A 13,381-nucleotide genomic window follows, 5' to 3' on the forward strand; every position below is an offset into this window, starting at 1 on the left:
GTAGCATGACATCTAGTGAGGCCTATGTAGCATGACATCGAGTTAGGCCTATGTATCATGACATCTAGTGAGGCCTATGTATCATGACATCGAGTTAGGCCTATGTATCATGACATCGAGTGAGGCCTATGTATCATGACATCTAGTGAGGCCTATGTATCATGACATCGAGTGAGGCCTATGTAGCATGACATCGAGTTAGGCCTATGTAGCATGACATCGAGTTAGGCCTATGTAGCATGACATCTAGTGAGGCCTATGTATCATGACATCTAGTGAGGCCTATGTAGCATTGTTTATGGAGTAAACACTAGTCTATTCTTCCTCCCTTCGCTCTCCCTCCAGAGGGTTACTCCTCCCCCCAGGGTGACCACAACCCCTCCCTCCTGGTTTCTCCCTCTCTCCCCCTCTCAGGCTGTCCCCTCCCTACCACCCCGTCCTCCACCCAGGCCAAGCCCCGTCTCCTCACCCCCCTGTCTGACCGCAGTGTGCCCCAGGCCAGGCTGAAGCTGGCCAGGGAGTGCCCTCAGGGCTCCAAGCCCCCTAACGGCTCTCTGTCCATGGGGAGAACCAGGCTGTCCCAGAAACAGCCAGCTCCGACACCCAGTCTATCCCCCGCCAAGCAGAAGAGGGTCAACCACCGACGGGCCACCAACGGGTGGCTGCCTGTAGGAGTGCCCACAGAGAAAGAAGTGTTCATTGCGGTATGTGGGATCAAGTTTGTGTGTGTTGAGGTACTGAGAGTTTACTTCCCTCATACTACCATGGTAACCTAATCATCCCTAGCTTTCAATTGGCTCATTGTTGTTAATGAGAATGTGTTCCGAGACCTTTCTGATAGAATACTGCTGATGTCGCCAGTGACTGGAGAATAAAGATAAGTGTGTTTTGTGTTTTGACTGTGTGTGTATCAGGGGGAGGACGAGACGGCCTTACGGCAGTGTTATGAAGGAGTGCAGAGAGACGGCGAAGTGATACGTGTCCGAGACACAGTGCTGCTGCGCGCCGGTCCCCGGAAGAAGTCCCTGCCCTACGTCGCCAAGATATCAGCGCTATGGGAGGACCCCAAATCTGGTGAGAGAGACAGCAGGATGTCTGAAACTGTTGTTGGGGTATAATAATTGTGTGTGTGTCAGGGTTTCCGGCACCGGACAACGTGGTAGGGAAGATTGAATATTTTCTAAACAGCGCACCTGATAGCGGTTCCATATGTTAGAAACATAGAAAGAGGGGGATTCTAAAGATGCAGCAGGATGGGTTGCTAATTTGACTAGAACTGTGCCTTTGGCTTCTGGGCAACAACAGAAAGTTGATATGAAAACCAATAGAACAGTAGAGAAATGGCATAGTGGTGGGTCCAGTAGGGAAGTAAATAGAAATTCTAGAATTACTCCTGTCTATACAGAATACTTCTACAGAAAGCATGACTTAGCCACAGAGGAATTTGGAATCATTAGGTTATTTAAATAAATAGCTGTGGATTGTTTCAAATAGCTCGTAGGCTAATGCCTATTTGGGAATGGGTGGCGCGCTTCAATTACCATTTGAGAAATAAAAATAGTATCTCTTTAATTGTGCACCAAAACTGTTTTTAACACTAGATTGCATTTAGAATTGTTGTGCAATGAATGGGCTTGTAAAAGCCCAAGTTTTTACTCCAGCAGCACCCAGCTGAGGCTCTGCAGGAGAAATCCTGCTCAGAATAAGCTCTGTATGCTGTGTGCGTGTGATAGTTGTGTTGAATGAATAAGATACATGATGACTAATGAAAATACACAGGCCAATTTAATTCCAATAAGTTATGCAAATTAAACTATAGACCGATAAGCATGACGGTCAAATTAATTTACATCGACTGGTATTTCCATAAATTAATAAAAAGCATTCTTTTGCAATGGGATTTTATTTCTTCTTCTACCAGTCATTTTGGCCTGCAACAGTTTTATTTATCAGCTTAACATTTTTTGGTGTGTCAAAAAACATCTATTTCCGGCTAATGGAATCCCTGGTGTGTGTGTGTGCTGTGAATGGTTGTTTATGTCTGAAATGCTGCTTATGTCTGGCTGGTTAAAGACTGGGCTGGTCCTTTGATCCTCTGTAGTTGTTTCACTGTCTGCTGTGTGTGCACGTGGGTGTGAGTGTTTGTTTGTGTTTGTGCATGTGCGAATGCGTGATCACCCTGTCTGGTGTTTTGACCGTGTGGGTGTGTGTCTCCTCCTCAGGAGAGCTGATGATGAGCCTGTTCTGGTACTATCGACCTGAACACACACAGGGAGTCCGAGACCCCAGCATGCACTGTGAGGTGAGGACAACTCTCTGACTCCACAGAACAACTCGGGATAACTCTACTCTACTCAACTCTGGCTGCATCTCAGTAGTCTGAAGAGGCCTCCCCTTGTCTTCTCTCTTCGTCTCCTTTCCTTAATTTCAGTAGCCTAGAGCCCTCTCCTTGTCTCCTTTCCTTCATCTGCACTGATGTGTGCTGACATAACTGGTGGAAGCAGGTTTCCAGTAGGCTTCTACCATATTACTTTCACCTGTCTTCTGTTTCTCCATCAGTGCAGAAGCAAGACATGAGAAGAATAATGAGATTCCGTGCCTCTCATCCATCTTGTCTCTGTACCTTTTGATTGTGTGGTGATTCATATTTCTATGTCTGTTTCTCTCTTTTCAGAATGAGATTTTTGCATCTCGGCATCAAGACGAGAACAGTGTGGCCTGCATCGAAGACCGATGCTATGTTCTCCCACTAGCGCAGTACTGTCGGTAAGAAACCCCCCCAAAAAATATATATATACACAGACACACACACACTGAGAAAGACCGTATATCCATCATTAACACACACCATTGTACAGTTGAAGTCGGAAGTTTACATACACTTAGGTTGGAGTCATTAAAACTCATTTTTCAACCACTCCACAAATTTCTTGTTAACAAACTATAGTTTTGGCAAGTCGGTTAGGACATCTACTTTGTGCATGACACAAGTAATTTTTCCAACAATTGTTTACAGACAGATTATTTCACTTATAATTCGCTCTATCACAATTCCAGTGGGTCAGAAGTTTACATACACTAACATGCTGACCAGACCAGACACGTCGCGTGCGCGAGCGTCGCAAAATAAATTTAGAAATCCATGTTATTCAATTATTGCACCCACACTGCTCGCACGCGCCAATGAGCGTCTGCGACGCCAAGGGCTAAAATTGAAGTCGTTCCTATTTCTGACGCAGATCGTGCTGAAAGTCATCTCCTCACAGGTTTATAGAAGCAGGTACCCACGTCCAATTTCCTCATTGGTTATACCCACGTGGGTGATTGAAAGATGAACTTTGTTGCCGGTTGTCGTGGTAATACAATGAAAGTTTAGATGCGATCACCATATAAGTTCAAAGATGAAAAAGCCTGGAAGGACGAGAGATGACTAGAAACGATTCGGTTGGCCGTTTTATGTGTGGATTAATTATCGGAGTAGAGGTCCTTGTGCATTTCAGGTAAAATAACAACTCAATGTTTATATCCCAGGACAAATTAGCTAGCAACAGCAAGCTAGCTAAATAGGACAAATTAACGTTAGCTAGCAAGTGCAAGCTAACTAGCTAAATTGCCATGCATGTTTAATGCTTTTCGACTTGTCCCCAAATTAATGTCATTGGTTAACAAATCAGAGTTTGTTTTGATATTTTAACCTGCGTGTCGTGATCGTTTGGTGTGGGGGGGCAAAATAACTGTATGCACGATGGCGCACGTGCGCAGCCGGTTTGGGTTCCGTGTAAATTGACTGTGCCTTTTAAACAGCTTGGAAAATTCCAGAAAATGCTGTCATGGCTTTAGAAGCATCTGATAGGCTAATTGACATAATTTGAGTCAATTGGAGGTGTACCTGTGGATGTATTTCAAGGCCTACCTTCAAAGTCAGTGCCTCTTTGCTTGACATCATGGGAAAACCAAAAGAAATCAGCCAAGAAAAAAGATTGTAGACCTCCACAAGTCTGGTTCATCCTTGGGAGCAATTTCCAAACGCCTGAAGGTACCACGTTCATCTGTACAAACAATAGTATGCAAGTATAAACACCATGGGACCACGCAGCCGTCATACCGCTCAGGAAGGAGACGCGTTCTGTCTCCTAGAGATGAACGTACTTTGGTGCAAAAAGTGCAAATCAATCCCAGAACAACAGCAAAGGACCTTGTGAAGATGCTGGAGGAAACCGGTACAAAAATATCTATATCTACAGTAAAACGAGTCCCATAGCGACATAACCTAAAAGGCCGCTCAGCAAGGAAGAAGCCACTGTTCCAAAACCGCCATTAAAAAAGCCAGACTACGGTTTGCAACTGCACATGGGGACAAAGATCGTACCTTTTGGAGACATGTCCTCTGGTCTGATGAAACAAAAATAGAACTGTTTGGCCATAATGACCATCATTATGTTTGGAGGAAAACGGGGGAGGCTTGCAAGCTGAAGAACACCATTCCAACCGTGAAGCACGGGGGTGGCAGCATCATGTTGTGGGGGTGCTTTGCTGCAGGAGGGATTGGTGCACTTCACAAAATAGATGGTATCATGAGGAAAGAAAATTTTGTGGATATATTGAAGCAACATCTCAAGACATCAGTCAGGAAGTTAAAGCTTGGTCGCAAATGGGTCTCCAAATGGACAATGACCCCAAGCATACTTCCAAAGTTGTGGCAAAATGGCTTAAGGACAACAAAATCAAGGTATTGGAGTGGCCATCACAAAGCCCTGGCCTCAATCAAGTAGAAGATTTGTGGGCAGAACTGAAAATGCGTGTGCGAGCAAGGAGGCCTACAAACCTGACTCAGTTACACCAGCTCTGTCAGGAGGAATGGGCCAAAATTCACCCAACTTATTGAGGGAAGCTTGTGGAAGGCTACCTGAAACGTTTGACCCAAGTTAAACAATTTAAAGGCAATGCTACCAAATACTAATTGAGTGTATGTAAACTTCTGACCCACTGGGAATGTGATGAAAGAAATAAAAGCTGAAATAAATCATTCTCTCTACTATTCTTCTGACATTTCACATTCTTAAAATAAAGTGGTGATCCTAACTGACCTAAGACAGGGAAGTTTTACTCAGATTTAATGTCAGGAATTGTGAGAAACTGAGTTTAAATGTATTTGGCTGAGGTGTATGTAAACCTCCGACTTCAAATGTAGGTGAAACTCCTTGCTGTTCTCTTTAGCCCAGTGCAGAGGGTAAGATGCTTCTGAATTTACACCTTTCATCGTCGAGGCATTCTTTAGTGGGTAATATCACTGACACTAGAAGCACTCTTAGGGAGAGACCTTACTGGAGCATGTTCACTTGACTGGAGGTAGGAATGTAAAGTAGGGAGAAGAAAAGGCGCGACTGCATTCAAAATTCACTTTGATTTTCCATCTATAGATTTTGTGCCTTGGTGAAGCGGCGTGCAGAGGGTGTGCCCCCTGGCGCTGCCAGAGTGGTCCCATGCCCCTCAGACTTCGACCCCCCCGACCACCGCCAGGTGCCCGCCGACATAGACCCTGAACTGGTGTACCTCTGCCGCCACGTCTACGACTTCCGCTACGGACGCATCCTAAAGAACCTGCAGTAGGGGACAGCAGAGGACAGGCAGACAGACCAACCGTAGTGGAGCACACGCACTCCTACACATGGGGCTGAAGGATGAGAGGGGGAACCCCTGAAGGGTTTTGGGGGTCCCCTGAACTGGAGGGAGGGCTGCTGAAGAATCAAGTACTGGAGGGGGACCACTGATATCTGAATCCCCAGAATGGCGTTAAAGGAGTGGGTACTGAAGTACCTTACCCCCTTTTACAACTGTTACTAGGGAGGTGAAGTTTTCACCCCCTCAACTGGAACTAGAACTGTACCGGCTTGGACAGAAGGGAGAGATCTGCTAGCTGTCCTGGTTAACCATGTCCTGCTATACCAGGGCTCATCACCATGTGCATGGACAGCCATGTTGGTGACCTAACAAGAGGAAGAACTGCGCTACCAGAGCCGTACAGGGCTCGTCATGACGATGATGTTAGAGCCTGATGTGATGACAACGTTCTTCTTCATTTGTGTTTGTCTCTGAGGCAGCTGTGATCGAGAGGGCACTTGCAGCTTGAACACACACACAATTAGGTTTTGTGTGTGTGTGTGTGTGTGTGTGTGTGTGTGTGTGTGTGTGTGTGTGTGTGTGTGTGTGTGTGTGTGTGTGTGTGTGTGTGTGTGTGTGTGTGTGTGTGTGTGTGTGTGTGTGTGTGTGTGTGTGTGTGTGTGTGTGTTCAGTCTGTTGGCTACAGTGAAACCACAGGTGCAGGTTCACAAAGGAAGTGGAAGTCTCACCTTCCCCTCCTGCATTGTCCGAACAGAACACGACACACTATTCTGAAGTACCCTCAGCGCTGGCTGAGTCTCTAATCATACCCTATTCCCCATAAAGTGCATTACTTGGCAGATAAATGTTACTGTATAGCAGGGTTCCCCAATAGGCAGCCCCCCAAGTTTTCTGAACAAAATTATTTTTATTAATTTATTTTTAAATAATGGTTTTTGTGGGACATAAAAAAACAGTGAAATCAGCTCAAAGTGATTTTAATTTAGGAAATCTGTCAAGTATTCCCACACATGAATGGAGATGATCATATCCCAGTGGAATCAAGGTTTGAAATTATGTTTTTGTCAAATACTATATCTGTTTGGGATACATGTGGTCAATTTGCAGGGTACAAATAATTTATAACCATCTTCCGGCTCCCCGACCATCCGCTCAAGAAGAAATTGTCCCCGGCTGAATGTAATTGGGAACCCCTGCTGTATAGGGCTTTGGTCAAAGACAGGGCACTATATGAAGAATAGGGTCATGTGAGATGAAATCCCCCCTGACCCCCTTTTTCTGTTCCTAAGAACAGGACTGTCATCATGCTTTTGTCCAACGGTCCAATGGAGAGCCCCCTTACTGTGGAGGGCTAACCTCTCCCATGCTCTGCATTGGCCTATCAGAAGGAGGGTTGTTGATGTCAGTGCCCACCTCTTTGGAGTGTTCAGAAGGCTGAAACATTCCAGAACGTTCAAATGGAAATGGAACGTATTGCAGAGACCATTGCTTACTATACATGTCCATCTTAACTTTCTGTAATGTTGCACTCTCCTGAACGCGACCCTGTTGTTCCCATGACTTGCCTTATGACTTGCAGGTAGAGCTTTAGGCAGCTAGTCCCACCCAATTAGAAATTGGATGAATAGAATGGAAAAAGTATAAAATCACAGACAAAATCCACATAGATTTCACCCCGGTCAACACTTTGCCATTGTTGTTTGAGTAGAATACTGAGAAAGGCTTGGTTTCCTCAGAAATTCCGAGTGATAAGCATTTTATTCAACATTACAACATGGTACATCCAATATGGCTGCTGGTCCACATGTTGTGGATCTTTGTCCATTCTACTCATTCTACTTCTATCCCCCCATTCCTTTCCATCCTTCGAAGCTCCGCCCTCTCCAAGATAAACCAAAGGATGTCACGAAGCAGAGCACCACCACTCCTCTCCTTCTCTTGTCCTCTTCCCTCCTCTCGTCTCCTCCCTCCCTTGTTAGATTGCACTAATCCATTACTTAATTACAACGTCTATGATTGTGTTCTGATTTATGTTAAGCTACTAATATGTTATATTATAACTGGGGACAATACTGTGTATTATCACTGTCTGTGCGCTTAGTAGAGAATGGAAACTAAGGCTGTGTCATGGCAACTTTTATCAATGCATAACTACTTTATGTGTTTTACTATTAGAGACATCCGCCAGCATACTATCTATGTGTTACTTCAGGGGTGGACAACCTTACTCCTAGCGAGCTACTGGGTATGCAGGCTTTCTCTCCAGCCCTGCTCTAACAACTGATTAGTAAAAGCAGGTGTGTTAGTCGGAGCAGGGCTGGAGCAAAAACCTGCATATTCAGTAGATCTCCAGGAGGAGTGGTGGTCACCTCTGGTTTATATGTTACCTGCTATCCAACCAACCTGTCATATCATCTAATGAAACAATATGTACAATGAAAAATCATTCCTGTAGATTGTGGTTCCACACTGGTATTATTGTTGTTCATCCACGCTGTCCAGGGGGGTTCAGGTGAGTTGGCATCTTGGTGTAGCTCGCTGTCCAGGGGGGTTCAGGTGAGTTGGCATCTTGGTGTAACTCGCTGTGCGGAATGACGTAATGTGATGTTCCAAAGGTTTGGCTTGGAATCTCTGAAAAATGTCCTTTTGATGCCCGTTATTGAGATGTTTTGGTTTTTAACCACAATCATTCAACATTGCCTTGTAACCTTCTGCAGAAGTGTCTGTCCGTCACGTGTAGTCCTAGACAAGCGGCAGTGTCTGACTGAGTTAGTACTTCTTAAAACACTACCTTCGATTGCTTTCTTACTGTGCAAATGTTCTATTGCTGGACTTTGTGCCTAATCTGCAAAGTTTTGAATAATACCCAAAAGCCATCTGAAACATTTTCCATTCTAACAGTTTGAATCATACCCCAAAATAGCGACTAAACAAAGCTTGTATCGGATAAATCATATAAAGGTTTAAATTTAAATATTATCAATAGGTATTTTGTTGCTAGTGGTGCCCAGATTCTTTGAAAAAAATATATATATTCTCCTACTTTACAATTTTTCCTTATCAAAAATATTTTATTATGTCAATTTCTTAAGATGGCATATGCAATATATTTTTCAGAGGGACTATTTTTGACAAATGTATGTGTAAATCGAGGAAGTAAAACTTTTTCATTTTATTTTAGCTTAGTTTTGAATTTGAATCACAAGTCATAAATTGAGATTTGACCAAAAACCTGGAAGACGAGAAATGGGAAGGGTTAGGTTATGTTTTGGTTAATTTCTGACTATAAGGGTTGGTGCAAGATCTGAGGTCCCTACCTAAAAGATGTTGGTTACACTTTATTTTACAGTCCAGTATTCACTTGGGCCCAGATTCACAAAACACTTCATAAGATTGTCGTAAGTGCAATTCCTCCACAATATTTTAAGATTTAATGATGTTCTTACGAACTTCTCAAATATCTTCTTACAAATCATCTTAAAATGTTTGTTGCAAGGAAACCGTTTTAACTAGCTATCTAGCTTGTATGCCAATCATGGTAGCATATTTCTTCCTGAGATTACTGTTCTAAAACATGTTTTGGGGTTTAAAATAATACGTTTGTGAGTGAATTAAACATTTTCAATTGCTTTCATGAGCTTTTTCTCTCACTGCCCTGAGTTTAAGACAAGGGTTTGGCTATCTTTAGAATTAACATTTCCAATAATTTTATTTAAGAATCTAATTTCTTAACTTTTTACTTAAGGAGAAACATAAGAAATCGTGCAAGAACCTTTTTGAGGAATAGAAACTTGGCATAACTTTCTTCTTAAGTCTATAGTTAAGGAAAAAGTGTCAGTTAAGAAGAAATGTCTTCTTTAAAAAGGTTTTGTGAATGTGGGCCCTGGTATTTACTTTAAATTTGCATGGTTAAATGGCAGTTAGTTACCTAATATTTACTTAGTAATTACATTTTAGTTTCTTAAGGATTCATTGGAAAAAGTATAACTTGGTACCAAGTAGTTACCAACCTGAGTTGAATTCTTTGAAATAATAACCAGAAGGCAGAAGGTGCCATTTGAGACGTGACCTACTCTGTACCCTGCTGTGGTGTTACCACTTAATATCTTTCTGAATACTATATAAATACCAGCTAAAAGAGGACTGTAAATAGAGTTTTATGAAATTATTAAGTGTACATATTTGAACCCTGACTCTGTGACCCCTGACCCTCTGTAGACAGCAATTGCACAGTGCAGTAGTAGTATTTTTTTGCAAGACCTGTAGCTGATGATTATATTTAAAAATGAATACATAAATATTTAAATGGAGTAAACCAATACAATATATAAAGATTTCAATTTAACTTATTTGGATAATGTGTTTAATTAATTGAAAAAAGCCCTCTTGCTAATAAGACTTTTGTGGTCAATAATGAAAAACGATTGGTTTCTTGTTATTAGTAATTTATGAGTTTGGAGATTAAATGATTGAATGGAGATTCACAGAGGTTGTAGTATTTTGTACTTATATAGCTAGCGGTGTAGAAGGTTGTTTCTGTAACAATGCTATATTACTGCCCAGCCAGACAATGGCAAGGCCAGGTTGGCTGCAGCAGAAACAGACTGGCACCAGAGCTGGTTTCTATCTAGAGGTGCCACTTGGCATCAGGGGTAAAGAAGACCAAAGCACATTCTGACACAAAGTTAGGGGAGGTAGAAGTTACACTCTAACCACTGATCCAGGATCAGATATGTCCTCATCCCCCTGTTTGTTAAGGTTAGAATTGTGGTTGGAGGGTGAATCTAAGCTGATCCTAGATCTGTGGTTTATGGAGGGAAGTGTCTACATGTCTGACCTTAGGGTTTGACGTCTGGGAGGTTGCCATGGTAACGGAGGTCACCTGAGCCCTCCCCTCATCGATCTATCCAATTAGAGGACATAGTCATACTACACCTGAGACGGCCTGGCTATAGGACGATGAACTTTATCTTTCTGCGGCAGTTTTCTGTCTAGTGGAGTTTTGCTGCTGATATTTTTTGTGACGTCGTAAATTGTCATTTTGGATTTTGACTTAGTCACATTGTTTCATGGGTAGATTCACATGAGAGAGTTGAAGATACAGACTTGACCTGATCAGCTGTTCTGCACCATCAGCACACAGACCCACCATGGCTTTACTCCCAGACGTGTATTTACAGCATTGAGCCCGTAGAGGGCACTACATGAACAGAAATGGGGTGTCCCACTGACAACTTCAGAATAGAACACCCTGGCTATGTCCCAAAGCTCTTTAACATTTACTTTCCTCATCTCCTTTCATTTATGTCACTGAGGAGGGGGAAATTATATAGTATAAGTGTTGTGTGATATTTAACTGTCAAACATTTAAAGTCCTATGGCAAGAGAAGTGAGGAAAGGAGATGGTATATTATGTTTGGGCTATTGGGACATGGTCATGATATATCATGTGTACCTATGGTTTCCATGGTAACATGGGTCAAATGTTCCTGACCTCTGATCTCCACCATTCCACTTCTCACTTACCCAGGAAGTGTTTTTATCTCTGCACCAATCGAAACTAATCACCCGACCAATGCCTGAAACTCTGCTTTTTGTGGTATTCTGTATTACTGCTAAGTGTCAGCATATATTTTGATATATTTAACAATGAGGGATCTAAAAGTCTAGATATTTTTGGAGTAGATAAAGGATGTGTGTATCAGATAACTGTCACTTTGTCATGCTCTCTGAAAATCTCTTGGGTTTTTGGTAAGAATTCTAGAATCCCTGCTGATTTAATGTTCCATTGAAAGACTATTTATAAAGTTTAAGTCCTTTGTGAAAAAAATCTTTGGCGTGTTCTTTATTGTGATTCTGCCATATGTTACTTTGAAAGTTGAATGCAAAACTAACAATCAGATGGCCACTTGTGTGTGTGAGTGTGTGTCATTATGGCTTTTGGAAGGTATACTGGTATGTAAGTTGCAACCAACGACCACAAGGTGACAGTAGATATACTACAGGTTCAGGACTTTGGCCTCCTCTTCAAAGACATATTTCCCTCGGCTCATCTTTGTACAATGCTTAATCCGGCTCAGGCCATTAGGAATGCGCAGTGCTCTATGTGGCCAGACACTAGCACAGCATAGCTACTGGTGTCCATCCCACAGACTTAGACACACAGGCAGTACAGAGCGGGATCACTGAACACTACAGTGGAGGATCTGACAACTCAACAGCTCCAGCAGGCTTTCACGATTTGATTTCAAACTTCAAAAATTTAGTAGCAGTAAGGATGGACTGGGACCAGAAATCGTCCCGGGCATTTCTGAAACACTGGCCCATTTTTTTTTTTTATGGGACAGCGTTTATGAAATGGGACAGCAACCAATTATCTAAATTATGATCATTCTGCTCCAAAATCCTTATAATATTTATTAACAACCATGGGCACGCGTCATTTCTCTTTTTTTTCAACCAAAATGTTTTTCTCCCATGAGCTCAGTCCACTGGCCTACAGGTGGACCAGCCCAGTGGGCATTTGCCTGAACTGCCCTATGGCCAGTCTGTTTCTGAGTAGCACCCAGCTCATAAACCTAATGTCTTGGCATAAGGCACCAGCAATCCTCACTCCCATCAGTACTGTAGGCCTCGAGCACCCACAATGCACTTCCATCAGTACTGTAGGCCTCGAGCACCCACAATGCACTTCCATCAGTACTGTAGGCCTCGAGCACCCACAATGCACTCCCATCAGTACTGTAGGCCTCGAGCACCCACAATCCACTCCCATCAGTACTGTAGGCCTCGAGCACCCACAATCCACTTCCATCAGTACTGTAGGCCTCGAGCACCCACAATCCATTCCCATCAGTACTGTAGGCCTCGAGCACCCACAATCCATTCCCATCAGTACTGTAGGCCTCGAGCACCCACAATGCACTCCCATCAGTACTGTAGGCCTCGAGCACCCACAATCCACTCCCATCAGTACTGTAGGCCTCGAGCACCCGCAATCCACTTCCATCAGTACTGTAGGCCTCGAGCACCCGCAATCCACTCCCATCAGTACTGTAGGCCTCGAGCACCCACAATCCACTCCCATCAGTACTGTAGGCCTCGAGCACCCGCAATCCACTCCCATCAGTACTGTAGGCCTCGAGCACCCGCAATGCACTCCCATCAGTACTGTAGGCCTCGAGCACCCGCAATGCACTCCCATCAGTGCTGTAGGCCTCGAGCACCCGCAATGCACTCCCATCAGTACTGTAGGCCTCGAGCACCCGCAATCCACTCCCATCAGTACTGTAGGCCTCGAGCACCCGCAATCCACTCCCATCAGTACTGTAGGCCTCGAGCACCCGCAATCCACTCCCATCAGTACTGTAGGCCTCGAGCACCCACAATCCACTTCCATCAGTACTGTAGGCCTCGAGCACCCGCAATCCACTCCCATCAGTACTGTAGGCCTCGAGCACCCGCAATCCACTCCCATCAGTACTGTAGGCCTCGAGCACCCGCAATCCACTCCCATCAGTACTGTAGGCCTCGAGCACCCGCAATCCACTCCCATCAGTACTGTAGGCCTCAAGCACCCGCAATCCACTCCCATCAGTACTGTAGGCCTCGAGCACCCGCAATCCACTCCCATCAGTACTGTAGGCCTCGAGCACCCGCAATCCACTCCCATCAGTACTGTAGGCCTCGAGCACCCGCAATCCACTCCCATCAGTACTGTAGGCCTCAAGCACCCGCAATCCACTCCCATCAGTACTGT

At 43.9% G+C, this 13,381-nt stretch overlaps 1 protein-coding gene across 4 annotated transcripts in view; it reads left to right on the forward strand.

Moving 5' to 3' along the window:
* Positions 1-10,102, forward strand: part of LOC129825355 (bromo adjacent homology domain-containing 1 protein-like) — a 38,407-nt gene extending 28,305 nt beyond the window's left edge. For 3 of the 4 annotated variants that reach the window (XM_055885391.1, XM_055885392.1, XM_055885394.1), the window contains 5 exons: positions 346-704; positions 915-1,074; positions 2,223-2,302; positions 2,675-2,766; positions 5,421-10,102. In XM_055885391.1, the coding sequence (XP_055741366.1) occupies positions 346-704; positions 915-1,074; positions 2,223-2,302; positions 2,675-2,766; positions 5,421-5,610 (881 nt within the window). In that variant the 3' untranslated portion in view covers positions 5,611-10,102. The remainder of the gene's footprint in view (positions 1-345; positions 705-914; positions 1,075-2,222; positions 2,303-2,674; positions 2,767-5,420) is intronic. The other variant, XM_055885395.1, reaches the window with a different exon arrangement.
* The last annotated feature ends 3,279 nt before the right edge of the window (positions 10,103-13,381 follow it).

The sequence above is a fragment of the Salvelinus fontinalis genome, chromosome 27 (genome assembly GCF_029448725.1).
Source record: "Salvelinus fontinalis isolate EN_2023a chromosome 27, ASM2944872v1, whole genome shotgun sequence".
Classification (NCBI taxonomy): domain Eukaryota; kingdom Metazoa; phylum Chordata; class Actinopteri; order Salmoniformes; family Salmonidae; genus Salvelinus; species Salvelinus fontinalis.